At 39.0% G+C, this 17,833-nt stretch overlaps 1 protein-coding gene across 1 annotated transcript; it reads right to left on the reverse strand.

Annotated features, from left to right (window-relative positions):
* Positions 1 to 440: 440 nt before the first annotated feature.
* On the reverse strand, positions 441 to 12,317 carry LOC124146090 (phospholysine phosphohistidine inorganic pyrophosphate phosphatase-like). The gene is made up of 7 exons (XM_046516168.2): positions 12,181 to 12,317; positions 9,235 to 9,422; positions 8,021 to 8,174; positions 6,744 to 6,807; positions 5,221 to 5,313; positions 4,334 to 4,425; positions 441 to 2,222 (listed from the first exon to the last, which is right to left on the reverse strand). The coding sequence occupies exons 1-7, from the start codon at positions 12,300 to 12,302 to the stop codon at positions 2,132 to 2,134; spliced, it is 804 nt and encodes a 267-aa protein (XP_046372124.1). The 5' UTR covers positions 12,303 to 12,317; the 3' UTR covers positions 441 to 2,131.
* Between the last annotated feature and the right edge of the window lie 5,516 nt (positions 12,318 to 17,833).

Consider the following 17,833-nt stretch of genomic DNA (forward strand, 5'->3'; position numbering starts at 1 on the left):
TAAAGATCCAAAACTACAAGAAAAACTTTATATTGTAACGATGGTGTATAAGAAGATAACAACAGGTATGGTTATAAGCATGATGAGTAGAATATAAGGAATACCTGAGAAATTTCCATAATATGTTTTTAAACAATCTAATGTGTCTCACACCTTCATGTACCAAATATTCCACCAACATTTGTTCATGGAAAACAAAATAAGAAGACTAGCTCGCATTTCACATCTGATAGTAAAACAATGTCTGATCCGGATTATTATACACGAGCATTCGTCAAGCATTCATGCATTTGACTATGCTTGGTAATAGTGAGTGAGTGCGTGAGTGAGTGAGTGAGTGAGTGAGTGCGTGAGTGGGTGGGTGGGTGGGTGGGTGGGTGTCAGCTTAACGTGGGAGGAAAGCCCGAAGTGACACAGGTCTCAGACGTTTACCACTTCGGTGAAACCCACGAGCAGGGGTATGGTGCTGACAAACCTAGAAACATAATTGGGGCACACCAGGATTCAAACCCACTATAAAAGGCTTTCTGGCGTGCCAAAGGGATGCAATTCTGCACAGCGAACCGCAACACCAAAGATGACTGGGCTACCTGTGCCCTCTCTGGTTATACATAGAAGTAGTTGATACACATATCTGAAATATACAGTTGCATTCTTTGGTTATGGGACTAGGACAATGTACACAGTGTCAGCAGTGGGCAACCAACGCCACCATTTGGTGGCACCAGGTTCCCGTTCCACAAAGTGATCTTAGCGTTAAGACACAACTCTCAAACTTTAACATGGGCTTACAACAATCTCAGCGCTAAGATCACCGTGTTTGTTCCCTGCTGTAGCAGCTCACAGAGTAAGTGAGTGAACTGGGTTTAACACATCTCCCGGAGACAAGGGAGGTAACTGACTATAAAAGTCCTGTTTCCGCCCTTGCGAACTCGGTTGGAATTATGGAATCATGTTTTGGCTAGAGGTGCGCAGTATTACCGGTATACCGGTATACCATGGTTTTTGTTAGCTGTGGTACGAACCGGTAAACTTCCTCACTATACCGGTACTTCGGCAAATTCCGGAGTCTGTGTAGCTACGGAAATTTCCGATGATGAATATTACGTTTCTTCATAGTTTAAGTAATATTTTTTATTTACGTGTGGTACAAACAACTAATATATAGTAAAGGACGTCAGATTTAATAAATTTCCATAGAAAGTTATGTTTTATTTGAATTTCCCGTGCAAATCCCGTCTTGAGAGTGAACTGCATTTCTTCTTGGTTACAAAATGGCGGACTTCATGGCCGTGAAAAACGCGAGGGCCAAAGCTTAGGTATGGAAGTATTTTGGCCTGAAAAAACGCAAAATAGACAGTTAATGGCGTAAATGAAGGCTTTTCTCTGTGTGTTCAAATACCATGGTATGTACCGTGGTATTTGAGCAGATGCCGCGGTATACCATGGTACTGTATTTTTCGTGGTACCCATCACTAGTTTTGGCTATCTAACATGTCTATGCATAGTCCAATCAAAATCGCTTAACGAAATCGACACCCTGTTACTAAACTGCAGGATGTACAAAACATGTGTTGCCAACTCGGCATCAACAGATATTTCCCAAATCTTTTCATGTTTCTAATGAAGGTGCGTACTTGATTTGATGCACTTCGCGAAGTAACACGAACAATCAGATCGTCTTGACTGGGTGCCGCCATTTTCTTTGAACCAAATGCAAGTGATATGAGAGGTTGAATCTGAATGGTCAATGGGAGGGACATGGAAGGGACATAACTTGTAATTGCCACTTGTGGCGCTACAATTGATCCTAGAAATTCAAGCCTTGTTCGGCAAGGGTGGAAACTAGACTTTCATAGTCAGTTAACTCCCTTGCCACGGGAAGATGGGGTTCACACCACTTTGAGCAGTATTTCAGTCACATCATGGTGTGTCAGCTTGATGTGGTAGGAAGCACAAAGTGATGCAGGTCTTGGACGTTTACCACTTTGGTGAAACCAACAAACTTGTGCTGATAAACCAAAATAATAATCATGCCATGTCTAGGGTTTGAACCCACAATCACTGAATTCTTGGACAGCTAAGGGACACAACTCTGTAGCAGCTGCCACAAGTACTGACTAGAAATATACTATCTGTGGTTAAGTATTAAATCAACTGCCTCAGCTAGGTTGTCCACGACACCTGAGGGTGTCACTGTCGGGTGATGCTCATCTGACGGTCTGAAACAAGTAGGTAAGAGTGAGTGAGTGAGTGAGTTGGGTTTAACGCCGCTTTTAACAGTATTCCAGTTATATCGCGGCGTGTTAGCTCAATGTGGGAGGGAAGCCCAAAGTGATGCAGGTCTCAGACGTTTACCACTTCGGTGAAACCCATGAGCACGGGTATGGTGCTGACAAACCTAGAAACATAATCAGGGCGAACCGGGATTCGAACCCACAATCATAGGTTTCTGGCGTGCCCAAGGGACTCAACTCTGCACAGCGAATCGCGGCGCCTGAGACGACTGGGCCACCCGTGCCCCCCAAGCAGGTTAGAGGTGAAGACATGAATTATCAGCTGACAAGTACAGCATACTGACTGTAGACAAAGAGGAAACATGACATGACATGTCTTATAATGTCTATATAATATAGGGTCTTCATGTTATACTGACAAGGTTCTCACAGGGTTCTAACATTATAATGTCAGGGTCTTCATGTTATACTGACAAGGTTCTCACAGGGTTCTAACATTATAATGTCAGGGTCTTCATGTTATACTGACAAGGTTCTCACAGGGTTCTCACATTATAATGTCAGGGTCTTCATGTTATACTGACAAGGTTTTCACAGGGTTCTCAGATTATAATGTCAGGGTCTTCATGTTATACTGACAAGGTTCTCACAGGGTTCTAACATTATAATGTCAGGGTCTTCCTGTTATACTGACAAGGTTCTCACAGGGCTCTAACATTATAATGTCAGGGTCTTCCTGTTATACTGACAAGGTTCTCACAGGGTTCTAACATTATAATGTCAGGGTCTTCATGTTATACTGACAAGGTTCTCACAAGGTTCTAACATTATACTGTCAGTATTTCCACATTGTAGTGACAAGGTTCTGACATTATACTGAAAGTGTTCTCACATACTGAAAGTGCTCTCACATTATACTGAACATGTTCTCACATCCTGAAAGTGTTCTAACATTGTACTGACATCATTCTCACATTGTACTAACAAAGTGTTCTCACATTGTACTGACAGCATTCTCACATTGTACTAACAAAGTTTTCACATTGTACAGACAGTGTCTTCACATTGTATTTGATTTGGTTCTTACATTATACTGTCAGGGTTCTCAATTATACTGAAAAGGTTCTCACATTGTATTGACAAGGTTCTCACTTTGTACAGACAGTGTCTTCACATTGTATTTGATTTGGTTCTCACATCATACTGTCAGGGTTTTCAATTATAGTGAAAGGGTTCTCACATTGTACTAGCTGTCAGGATTCTCACATTATACTGTCAGGGTTCTCACATTGTACTGTCGGGATTCTCACATTGTATTGTCAGGGTTCTCACATTGTACTGTCAGGATTCTCACATTTAACTGATAGGGTTCTAATAATAATGACATGATTCTCACATTGTATTGACAAGGTTCTCACTTTGTACAGACAGTGTCTTCACATTGTATTTGATTTGGTTCTCACATCATACTGTCAGGGTTTTCAATTATAGTGAAAGGGTTCTCACATTGTACTAGCTGTCAGGATTCTCACATTGTACTGTCAGGGTTCTCACATTGTACTGTCGGGATTCTCACATTGTATTGTCAGGGTTCTCACATTGTACTGTCAGGGTTCTCACATTGTACTGTCAGAATTCTCACATTTAACTGATAGGGTTCTAATAATAATGACATGATTCTCACATTGTATTGATATTATTCTCACATTGTACTGATGGTTCTCACATTGTACTGTCAGGATTCTCACATTTTACTGATAGGGTTCTAATAATAATGACATGATTCTCTCATTGTATTTGATTTGGTTCTCACAATACACTGTTTGGGTTCTCACATTATACTGTCAAGGTTACCACATTACACTGACATGGTTCTCACATTAATTTATACCATCAGGCTTCTCACAATATGTTTGATTTCGTCTCACATTATACTGTCAGGGTTACAACATTGTATCGAGAAGATTCTTACAGGATGGGAGACAATAGTCAAAAGAACACAAGTTGGCATTTGAGAAGTGAATATGCCTTGCTTAGTACTGAAAACAGAAGCATGAAACAATGAGAGAGTCAGGGAAGCAATAGGTGGTACCTACCTGTATTTACCTGTGCGGACCAGTACCCCTCGCATCCCACATGCCTGTGACCCCCCAACATCATTGACAACATCATCACCAACCATTACCACCTGTAAATAAACATATCATGACACGCTATATTTTCAGTGTGAGTGAAGATAAAATTGAATCTTCAAAAGTTATAAAATGTTTTTCATATATCTGTTTAGAAACAACTTTTTCAGGGTGAATCCGACATGACACGATTCAAGACAAACCCATCTGTGGCCACACTAACTAGCTTGCTAGATTGTATACAGTATCATAAATGAGAAGCAATCTCATTAAAATCAGATCTTTGTTCTCGCTATTGCTAAACAAAGATCTGAGGACATCCCATTAAGGGTCAAGTCAGAATGACCTTTCATCCAGACAATCAGAGCGTCGCTTACCAGATCATGAAAGTGACAGTCGGAATGTGTTTTCTAATCATGCAACCACGAAATATTTAACACGGGGTATTCCGAACGACAGAATGTTCTTCTTATCAGTTTTAATTTTTTTAATCGAGAATACGTCAAAATATGTTTCGAAGCGTAGTCGCCAGTTTGAAACTAGTGTCATAAAGCTCTAGAAAGCTGCCTTCTGATTGGCTAATGTCGATTTCTTGTCAGTCATTTCATAGGGTCGGTCAAATTTGTGAAAGGTCGTTCTGATGTGACCTATAATGGGATGTCCTCAGATCTTTGTTTAGCGGTAGCGAGAGCTAAGATCTCATTTTATTGAGATTGAAATGACAAGAAACTTAATATTGCAACATTGGCGTACTAAAAGAAGCAATAAGTATTGCTTTAAGAAGTATATTAGTAATTCTAATCACAGTCACATCTCCTAATCATGCCAATGTATGGCAATGACACACCCACCTTGTCAGACGTCACGCCCATGTCCTCCAAAGCTGCATTGAAGAAAGATGGTGATGGTTTGCCTACAATTTCTGCCTCAATATCACATGCATACTGAAAACAGAGTGTAAAATAGCCACTTGTCAAACTAGGAATTAGTGAGTGAGTGAGTGAGTGAGTTTGATTTTACGCCACTTTTAGCAATATTCCAGCAATATCATGACAGGGGACACCAGAAATGGGCTTCACACATTGTACCCATGTCGGGAATCGAACCCGAGTTTTCTGTGTGACGAGCCAACGCTTAACCACTAGGCTACCAGACTCCCCCTCAAACCAGGAATTAAACTTCTCCAACCTCCACAACTGGTATGCAGCAATGTGAGACCCATTTACATCATTTCTCATTGCCAAACAAACAATATTAGTAATTTTCGATATGAGATTGCGATACATGTACACGATGGCAGAGTTGGTGTGGTGTGTTCCGAATAAAGTATCTATTAGGAATTGACTACGGGACAGCAGGGGGGTGGCATAGTCGTCTGAGGTGAGGTGAAATTGGGTTTAACGTCGCGTCCAAGATTATTGCACTTATATAGCGACGTGCATGCACGTGTATGTGTGTGTGTGGCTGCTTGTACTAGTCCGGACTGATGCCGATTTATAGTGCTAGCTCACTGACATACCATGCCGCAGTTTAACATGAATACCCCACTCAGACACAGTATACTGACTCCGAGCCGACCAGTCCTTGTTTTAGCCCTTTAATGCCGAGCGCCAGACAGGGTAACAACAAGTACCATCTTTTAACGTCTTCTGGTATGACGCGGCCGGGGATCGAAATTAAAAATTCCGCTCTCCGGGCGGACGCTCTACCACTAGACCACGGAGGCGGTCCCATAGTCGTCTGAGGCTGTGCACAGTTGCGTCCCTTGGGTACGACAGAAAGCTATGATTGTGGGTTCGAATCCTGGATCGCTCCAATTATGCTTATCGGTTTGCCAACACCACACGTGCTCGTGGGTTTCACCAAAGTGGTAAATGTCTAAGACCTGCAGCACTTCGGGTTTTGCCCCAACATTTAATTGACATGTCGTGATATAACTAGAATAATGTTCAAAATGACATTAAACCAAACTCATTCACTCACTCACTCACAGTTGTGTTGCGACAAGTCAAAATCAAAATCGTAAATAAGGGAGGGGGGGGGGGGGGGCACAGAGGTATGGTTACTGCAGCTATTGTTAGGGTTACTTGTGGCCATGCTCCTGCTTTCAGTGTAGGCCTAAGTACTGTCACATGTGCACTGTGTCACATGACATTTAGCAATATTTCCCCATTCTTACAGTAGGGGTCACCAAAAAGTGGGCTTCGCACATTGTACCGATACAGGCAGAGTTAAAAATTAACATAAATCCCCTGTCTGAGACTTGTAAAATGAAGGATGGGCTAGTGACATTAACTTGTGGACCAACACTTTTACATCAGCTAGATAGTAACTCTACAAGCAGATCATTTATGAGAACTGGTGAAATATATACCTCTAATGCCTTCATGTAGGCCCCAACATCCAGGACATTCTCATCCTCCTCCCTATAGTACTTCCTGAAAGTAAAATTGGTACAATGCACAACACTGTTTAGTCAAGATATATTTCCATTAATAACCCTTGTTGAAAGATACAGAATAGAACACAAGTTCATTGTCATATATATCCAGCCATTTTTATATCAGGGCAACAAGTAACTGAGACACACTTGCAGAGGACAAATTCTGCCCAAGAACAACACAGGTAGAACACCTAGGGAGACCTATTCTGACGCAGAATCCACAAAGGGAGACAAGCTCTCGGGAACCTATCCTGCCCCAGGATCCACAAAGGGAGACAAGCTTGGGAAGGACAGATTACACACACTGACACACATGGGCTAATGTTATCTATCCTTCCACAGAAACACCTAGGGAGACCTATTCTGACGCAGAATCCACAAAGGGAGACAAGCTCTCGGGAACCTATCCTGCCCCAGGATCCACAAAGGGAGACAAGCTTGGGAAGGACAGATTACACACACTGACACACATGGGCTAATGTTATCTATCCTTCCACAGAAACACCTAGGGAGACCTATTCTGACGCAGAATACACAAAGGGAGACAAGCTCTCGGGAACCTATCCTGCCCCAGAATCCACAAAGGGAGACAAGCTTGGGAAGGACCGAGATTCCACACACTGACACACATGGGCTAATGTTATCTATCCTTCCACAGAAACACCTAGGGAGACCTATTCTGACGCAGAATACACAAAGGGAGACAAGCTCTCGGGAACCTATCCTGCCCCCGAATCCACAAATGGAAACAAGCTTGGGAAGGACCAAGATTCCACACACTGACACACATGGACAAGCATGGGCTAATGTTATCTATCCTCCCACAGAATCCCCACAATGAGAATGAAGACAGAGCTACCACCCTCAAAGACACTTCTATAAACAGAGATCATACAAGCCTACAATATATTCAAACACCTTAAGAATTCTTCAAGAGTTTGTTTTGTCAACAAGCTAAATCATATGGTGTGAGCTGATTCACCTAGCCCCTTCCTATGATATAGTGGTAGCATTTATTATTCTTAACCTACCCCCTACCCCACAGTCAAGTATGAATATGACAACCATTGCTTAACCTACCACCTACACATGCTCAAGCATGAATACAACAACCATTGCTTAACCTACCAGGCTACCACGTTCACACGCTCAAGCATAAGAATCTTAACCTACCCCTACCCATAATCTAGTTCGAGCATGTTACCTACCCCCTACCCATGGAGATGAGGACAGGTTCCTCCAGGGACATCAGCAGCTTGAAAGCTTTATTCATGTTCTCATAGGTGAAGTGGTCTGCTGCATCTCCCATGACAACACAGTTGGGGTTACTTGTGTCGATGTCCGCAAAGTTGGGTCTTGCATCTGTGAAAATACTCGACACTGGTAGCTAGATTGACAACAAACAAGGTGAGTGGGTGAGTTTTGGTTTTAGGCAACTTTTAGAAAAATTCTAGCAATATCACGGCAGTCAACAAACAAGGGCAACAGGTAATAGTAAGTGACAATGGTACTACTATGTTTATAGTGAGTGAGATTTGGTTTTATGCCGCTTTTAGCAAAATTCCAGTAATATCAAGGTCCTGCCAGATATTTGTGATAAAGATGTTGCTATCAGCCAGAAATTTTTAAAGGCTCTGTACTCATGGATATTAATGCCTTGCTACATGTTCTTTCGAAATAACCATTCATAGATCTTCTTTGCAGATATTGTCAACCTATCCATACCACATGAAGATCCTGTAATACGGTTTTAATATACACCTGTTTTTGTCAAGGATGCACCTATCATGGTCAATATGGTACACCATAACTGATATGTCACAGTAACTTTGAAAATGATCAACATGATCAAGGCTGGACTACACAAACCACTGGGTGATAGTGGGAAGGGTTTACAGTCAGGGCATAGTGACATACAATTATCTCAGCTTCCCTATGGTATATTCCACAGAAATACATCTCAAAACGGAACAAAATTATTCCCCGTGAAGATCAAGGTTAGAATTGGTGATCAGCAGCCCATGCTTGTTTTAACATGCGAATAAGGAATCGGGGGGCTGACTTGGCTGATGTATGTCATCGTATCCCAATTGTGTGGATCAATGCTCAAAACATCAATCACAGACTTTTCTTGTTCAGACTGGATTATTTAGTGAGTGAGTGAGTGAGTATGGTTTTATGCCGCTTTTAGCAATATTCCAGCAATATCACGGCGGGGAACACCAGAAATGGGCTTCACACATTGTACCACTGTTGGGAATCGAACCCGGGTCTTCGGCGTGACGAGCAAACGCTTTAACCACTAGGCTACCCGACCGCCCCTGGATTATTTACAGACCGCTGTCAGATAGCTGGCCTATTAGTGCACATTTAGTAACAAACAACTAAACAATCTATTGGTGACTAATGCATGAAGACTCACTTGGATGAACGAGGAGATAAGGACGTAGGTGGCGCTGTTTCAACAGGCTGCAGACAGCTGGAGCTGGAGGAAACACGTCAGTCTCAGTCATGGTGAACCCATGACCCTGGAGCTTCTTCACAAGAGCTGCCTTTGTGCTGGTGGTTTCATTAGTACAGAACCTGACAGGTAGTCCTGCCCCACGCAGCCTGCAGAGTACAACATAGAACACTGAAACGGTCAAGGATGTATCTAGGATTCAAAACTAAGTGCCCCTATTACAAGCAATTTGGGGGGAAAAATATTTTTTTATTTAAATTTGTGACCCTTTTTATGATAATCGCTGATTATCAAACAGAGAAGTTTGTGCACAGAGTATCTGATGATGAGAGCATTGTCTAATCTATACTTGGTTAAAATTTGTATTACGTTTGGATTTCTCAGACCACAACTCAAAACAACAGAGCTACAGATAAGCAGCATATTTGCGTAAAATACTCCACAAAAATATTCAAAACCCAATTATTTTCAATTTATTTGCGTACAGAAATGCATGCATTAAGTGAAAAAATCAAATGTGTAAAAACAGGACGTGTAAATACCCAATGAACATGATGAAGCTTTTCCAGCATGCGTACAAAGGAGCTAATTTCCGAAACCCAATTACGCGCTAATTTACTTTCCGAGTCAAGCCTATATATCTGACATATTTAGAACAGTTATATACATCTAAAACATTATTTCAGGTTGTTTTTTTAATCTTAAAAAGTTCACTAATTTTGGGAAAAACCCAATAGAGTGATGAATAGATGAGTGAAAAAATATTGGGTTACTCAATGAAAAATGTAATAACCCAATTAGAATAGAAACCCTAGAGTAAAAACCCAACTGCTCAAAAACTTATCTGGAGCTCTGAAACAATATTGTTTCCTGACACTAACAGTACTATCAATGATGTTGAAAAATGTCAGAGATTTATCTTGGATTCCATATTTCCAAACTGCTTGGGAAGAAAAACATTATTTTGTTCAAAATTGGGAATTTCTTAAAAGTCCTTTTTATTCAGATTCAGGCGTGTTTTAATATTTGATTCAATGCAAAAATGGAAAACTGAACATTAGTCTCTTCTTGTTTGTTGTCCTGTTACCTGTTGTCGGTGAAATGCAAGTCACCTCTGCAGAGCCATTACATTAGTTATTGCCATAATAACATAACTGCGCAATTTTTTAATTCCAATATTACTGAAAATTGCTTCCAACTTGGGGCCAAATAGCAGCCTCTGAGCGGTTCTTGATAAATCCCTGAATGAACAACCCATATTAACATAATGGAAACATGATCTAGCATAATCAAACATGGCCTAGGTCAAGAGATGATGTGGCTCTTGAGAGATTAAATACTTGAAACATGAGACCACAACTGCTCAATATTTGAGTTTATATCCACAACCCAATCAGAGTAAATAATAAACATGATAAGCAGCATTAAATTAAATCCAGTGAGATCCCCTCGTCGCACAACCCTGGTATAGAGTAAGCCATGGACCTAAATGATGATTGATTATATGGGTTATTATATGCTAAGGCGACACAAATCATGACAACGGTGGACATTTTTCAAAAAATATCATATTAAATTTTTAAATATTTGGAAAATATTACCATCCAATATTGTCAGTTTTGTAATAAAGAGACTGTTCACCCAAATAGAAGGCTTTTGTGAGCATTATTTCTGTCCATGTCGTGTAATAACGGTCATGATGAAAGGTCAACACAATTGCTCGTCAATTCCTACAAATAACAAGTAAGTAATTATTTCTGACAGAAACACAACTTTCTACAATAAATATCCCATTTCATATTCTTACCCATCAGAAGTTGAAATTAGTAGAGGTTTCAACGTGAAAACTGCGTATTACCGTCACTGGCCTATCAACAACATTATGGATTTACTTTTTCGCAGTGCAATACTTCATCAATGAACTTTATTCAATTGCAGATCTATATGCTTACATTAACAAATTTTGTTTTTTCCAAAAATAACAAAAATGCTAAATTTATTGTGACATAAAATGAATTTTTAAAAGAAATAGTAGCAGACACGATGCATTGCAGTAATGGACATGATATGTCATGTCCATGCAACATCTCTAAATTGCGATTCTAAAAAACTACTTTTTACGTATTTGATCAACATATTTCCCATGAATAAAACCTACAGAATGACAATGTTGCATTTTCAAAATGAGACAACAGTGTGTGTATAATTGCACATGGACATGGTGCAATATTACTTATTTAAAACAGATATGTTGCAAGACCTTCATTTTCAACAATTATGCCCAGTCTTCTTCATGGACAATACAGATTTAAGTTTTATGTATTTTTACTTTTTAATGTTCTTTGAACTACTATTTTGAGTCAATTTCAAAATGTCAGTCACTAAATAGCATGCAGATGAATATGGATAATGGAAACTGGACTTTTATAGACAGTAAACGCCCTTGTTCTGGGAAGATGGGGATTATTTTCACCTTTTCGATTAAAATCTAAGCAGTAGGTTCGGGATAGGTACCACATACCAGTCTGTGCCAAAATCTTTGAATCTACTTGACAAAGGTTTTAGTGTCTGGTGGTAGATGTTAGTTTGCGACTTTTATTAGCTGAGCTTGTGAGACATTTTCAAGAGTGGACCTGGATTTATGGTGAGTTTCTTGCAGTAAGAGATGCACTTGGTGCAAACGGTGGCCATCTTTGAATGTGGCAGTCATCTTGGATTTTCAAGTGGCTAACATTTTTCTCAAAATATTTACCAAAAGGAATATTGATCTAAAGTTTCATGCTTATATAATCATTTGAACAATTCACCTTGATCTTTATTTTGCAATTTATCTTCCCCACTAAAACCCATACCATTGCACTGAACTTTCCCGTGCATAGAAAATACAGGTGACATGCCTAACCTTACCTATTGACGGCGTCTACGGATCCCGGAATTGCATGACCCCCATCGTGCCCGCTGTTATACAGGACACCCGTAATATCCAACAGCACACCGTCAACCGTCTGCTCGTACCAGGCCGCCATCATTGATATTTGGAGTTATCTGCCCCTGTAAAGTGAAAGAGGCTCTTTTGGGGTTATATCAAAAATTGCAGTGACCAACACATATGACTATCCTACAACATCCTTCTCAAGATGACACGAACAGTTCGAATCGAATGAGAGAACCCTCAGACACGACAGAGACGGTAAAGTTCCACGTCGCGTTCAACAATATCCCAGCTACCACGTCACTGCCTACCTGAAATAGTTGATTATAGGTTACATATTTCAGTATGTACTAAGCAGGGCATCAGCTGATGACTACTGTTGAAAAGTAAAATAGTCATATGCAATATATCAAACCTTTCTCCATTTATAAGCCTTTTTAAACTAATATATGAAACATTTTCAACAGTAATAAGAAGGACTTATTTTAATGGAATGAGATATCCGTACTGTAATCTAAGCTTCAGTAAAATCTTTGTTTCATTTAAATTACTTTGCAAATCGTTAAACGTTGGAATAAAATAAAGGCACACGTGATACTGTATTCACCCTCTGATCATAGTTTAAAAAGCGGACAATATTTTATGGACACATCGATATTTCGTCAAAATTAAAGGGATCGTGCGTCAGGCCTAATTTAGTCTTGTCTTGTCTTGTTGGTATTTTACTCAACGTATTTGCATGGATAGAATCAAGGTCGTAGGAGCAGGGGATCCAAGCCCCACCAAATGCTGGCTAACATCTACATATATACAGAGTATAGTTGCATAACTATACCATACCTTTGACCTGTATAATAACGTTTAAGGTTTATGTTTGGTCAAGGCTGGTTAAAATAACTAGAATTTGTTTTCGGGGAATTAGCTTGGGACCCTACACCTAAAAACAACCACGAGAAGCCTCTATTAGTGGCCAGTCTTTATTCAGTGTATCTCATCAGCCCTTTACATATCATAATAAAAAATAAGCAAAATTACAATCTATAACAACTCAAATATTCCGAGAATTATGAATTAACAGTTACAGCATAAATCTTACTGAGAATGTATCATACCAGACATAATTTCATTTTTAAACAATGAAGCGAAGACGCTTGGTTGAAAATACAAGTGATATAGCGCAGTTGAGGACAATGTATTGTAAACAAATAAGATAATTCTTCAGTGAGACACGTACTACGTGTGCTACCAATTACTAAAATGATCTTACATGATCTTTGATATTTATGAAGAACGTAATGATAGGCTTTACTTTAATACAACTTAGAAGAAGACAACTTAAACGGAATAATAAGAATACACAAATATTAATATATAATTTCAACCAGTCGGTTGAATAATATGACCACATTTTTTATATCTAAAGTACCGTTATTACCCAAAAACATATGCCGAACGGCATGTCATTAAATGGGTATAATGTATGGATAAATAGAGCTTAATAACACTGAAAATATACCAATAAATGAGCTAATGAATATAACAACAAGTGTTATGTGCGCTCACGTATTAACGTATTTGCGTGTACAGTATAGTTACCTCGCTTAATAAGTACATTATTTAAACATTAATTACATCAAGGGTAGTTTGAATCATTTGAATTGAACACACACAGAGTAATGTTTTGAAGATACATTCATTTACATACACCTTGATTTCAAACATGCAATATAACATACAATTGACAACAGGTGCACAAGTATTACATTGCTACCAAAAGCCCGATTATGTGTAACTTTAACGTGTCTAAACGTTATTATATTATATTTAATACAGTTTTAATATACACTATATTGTTAGATTATTTCTAGTGCTACATGGTCTAACCTAACTATAATAATTAATTCACTGGTGTACTTAATCAATATATAATGCCTAATTCAAAATGTTGATTATATTCAAAGCAACTGACAACATAAAATGCAATAGAAAACCGGAAAATAGGAATATAATATAAGAACACACAATATGTCAAGTGAATATGTCTCACCTTAACCAAGAGAAGCATCTATTAGTGGCCAGTCTTTATTCGGTGTAACTCATAAGTGAGGTACCCCGAATAAAGGCCGCTATTTATGCCACGACGCTCTTAGAGGTCGTATGTTCAGTCATCACTTATTTAAACAATACCTACACACTGTTGCTAATCTACCGTCATGACTATCTGAATTTAGAGATTACTCCGCAGTTTTTGAAGATATGAGTATGCAGAAATGACTAAAATTACATAACAGTTTTCTTGAAGAGCGTGTTGTCATTGAGTTATGTTTACTCCTCTCTCGGGACATGTAACGGGAAGTATATTACGCTTATCAGGTAAAACATGGGAATGAAAGCAGGTGCAGATCAACACCGGCTGATCACGGACTTGGGATGGAACATGCATGTAGCTAATGCTTAACACATGACGCTTGTCAACTAAAACTTCGGAATGAAGGCCAGGTTATATCCACAAAATATGTTGTTTAGTCATATTTTATAAAATCAAAATTATTATAAAATATCAAACATGGCGTATTTTGGAACTATGATAATACTATTAATATTTCTATTTCTCACTCTTGCTTGACACCGGTATAAGGACGTATACCGAAACGTCGCTACCACAGTATATTAAAATATAGAAGTTGTTATCCATTTTTTGTGTGTTCTTTGTCATCCGTCAATGGGGCACGGGTGGCCCAGTCGTCTAAGGCCCCGCAATTCGCTGTGCAGAGTTGCGTCCCTTGGGCACGCCAGAAACCTATGATTGTGGGTTCGAATCCCGGTTCGCCCTGATTATGTTTCTAGGTTTGTCAACACCATACCCGTGCACGTGGCTTTCACCGAAGTGGTAAACGTCTGAGACCTGCATCACTTCGGGCTTTCCTCCCACATTAAGCTGACACGCCGCGATATAACTGGAATAATGTTAAAAGCGGCGTTAAACCCAACTCACTCACTTACTCACTCATCCGTCAACTTCTGAGAAGTGCCTATCAAACAACTCGATTTCTCGGGGTTATTTTAGCTTCTTAAAGTATTTTATAGGGAAGTTGATGAATACTAATGTTAATATACCATATAGACCTTCGTATAGATCAAAGGTACGCCAAATATGCCTACATGTAAATACGCATTTGATACCATTATAGTATTGTAATGATCTGATCTCAAAACAAAATAAAACTGCACTAGAAGCTAGCTAGATAGTTTGCGAACCGCACAAGAAACCATCGTTACACTATAGTTTAACTGCACTAGAAACGAGGTAGATAGTTGGTTAACCGCACTAAAAACTAGTTACAACGTTGGTAAACTGCATTAGAATCTAGCTAGACAGTTGACGAACTGCACTAAGAGCAAGTTACCCTGTAGTATTGCGCTAGAAACTAACCAGACATTTGGCGAACTTTATTTACTACTAAGCAGGATATTTGAAATTATTCGGAGTTATTTTAAGTTTTAATTGTATTAAGGTATTATGGTGCTTGAACCTGTCCATTATCAAGTGAGGGGTGGGATTAACGAGTGTACGAGTGTAGTCGTATCACCGTCAATATCGACACACAAAAAAACGTAATTCGACAAAATAATCATTTGACAAAACAGTGATATATACATAATAATTACCATCAATGTCAACATGACAGTTTACAAACAGCACCAGGGGTAAAATGTGCGATTTCACATAACAACTGTCTGGAAGAAGAGCATCTTCCCGAGGCGAGGGAGTTAACTAGTAGAACAGGACTTTTATAGTCAGATAACTCCCTTGCCTCGGGAAGATGGAAGAAGTGTGAATAAACATGATCATTACTGTCACTTCACGAATGTCAATGATTCGTGGCATTGTAGACAGAGTACACTGGAACCAATGAGAGAGGATACCGTTCAATATAACAATAACAGGTTGGCTTAATTACAACGTCTCCGTTTCGCACAAGGCACGTATTGCCGTGTCTAGACGTTTGCTGGAAATAGACCCCAGACTGTAGGATAAGCCTCTCTGTAATCATGAACACATCGTGGAAATAAAGACAACAGAACAGCTCTGACTGTAACAATGGAACAGGTTTGTTTACACTCCTGCACACAATAAGCACGTGTTGTAAGTGCGAGGTCAACAAAAGATCGAAGCTGTGTAAAATCCTCAACTGTAGGAACATGCGATTCTGAAACTCATGAAATCCTTATCTCACTATGCGAAATGTTTGTGTGTATAGAACATATATAGTCAGACAGACCGTGCAGACAAAAAAGCATCACTATGTAAGTCATCCGTATGGCAAGCCGTTTTCACATTTATTACGGAATTACAGATATCTTCAATTGTTTTAAAGATATCGGTATTTTATTTAAAGATATCAATAATGTTTTTAAGATATCAAAATATAATTAAAGATATCTTAAGTTCATTTCTGATATCCATAATACAATTACTGATATCTTAAAATGTTACGGTGATATCAACAAATTAGTTTGTGATATCTCAAAATGTATTTAAGATATTAAACATTTACCATCCTACTGTACATAAATATATTAGAAATATATTCAAGATATCTTAAATTCAATTCAAGATATCTTGAAATAAGTTATGCATATCTACAAATGCATTACAGATATCATTAATTCGTTTTATATATCTTTAATTCATTCCAAGATATCATTAATTCTGACCGTTACTGATAGCAAAAATCCAATTAAAAGATATCATTAATAACTTTTTTCAAGATATCAGTAATACATTACACCATATCCTTAATTCATTTCGTGATGTCTTAAATTTTAGTGCAGATATCTACAATTATCTGTATTTAAGATATCTTCAATTCCATTCACGATATCTTCAATTCAATTCAGGATATCTTAAAAAGAATTGAAGATAGCTGTAATTCCGTAATAAATGTGAAAACGGCTTGCCATACATCCGCCCTGTGTCATATTATGATTCGAATACAGCAGAGACCATATATCGGTATATGGTCTCTGAATACAGTTATTGCACATGCATGTTTCTCAAATTTGAACTCTATCAGTGGAATTGGAAAGTGTGTTAATTTGTGGATCAAAAGTACCCTTGAATTTCTTTAGCATTAGAAGAAACCGTCTTTTTAGAGAACTGCAGGGGCCCGTTCCACAAAGCGATCTTAGCGTTACGACTACCGTAAGCCTATGTTAAACCATGGGAGCTACCATCATCTTAGCGCTAAGAACGCTTTGTGGAACGGGGCCCTGGTGCAGCTAATTGAACCATACAAGTAAAGATCGCATTACAACGCTCTATACTGATTTTCTTATGTGTCCACTGCGCAGTTCATTCATGGGTTCATGGGTTCATTCATGGGTTCAATGTGTGGAGCCCATATCTGGTGTCCTCCGCCGTGATATTGCTGGAATATTGCTAAAAGCGGCGTAAAACCGTACTCACTCACTGTAAATTACACTTTGCCAAATTTCATACTTTTAGACAAATGTGAATGAAGTTACTATGCATAAAAGAGTGCTAATGATCACCAGAATAATCCGTTACGCGCTGTGTACATAATCTAATACCAATGCGGTTTTGTTGCTACCTCAATGATTCGA

This window comes from Haliotis rufescens, unplaced genomic scaffold (genome assembly GCF_023055435.1).
Source record: "Haliotis rufescens isolate VD_foot unplaced genomic scaffold, xgHalRufe1.0.p SCAF_12, whole genome shotgun sequence".
Taxonomy (NCBI): domain Eukaryota; kingdom Metazoa; phylum Mollusca; class Gastropoda; order Lepetellida; family Haliotidae; genus Haliotis; species Haliotis rufescens.

Coding starts and splice junctions, on each gene's coding strand:
- LOC124146090 (XM_046516168.2), bottom strand. CDS start 12,302: ATGATGGCGGCCTGGTACGAGCAGACGGTTGACGGTGTGCTGTTGGAT. Junction 5,314..6,743: donor CCTACATGAAGGCATTAGAG/GTATATATTTCA, acceptor CTCTGTTTTCAG/TATGCATGTGATATTGAGGC. Junction 2,223..4,333: donor GTCCGCACAGGTAAATACAG/GTAGGTACCACC, acceptor TACTTGTTTCAG/ACCGTCAGATGAGCATCACC.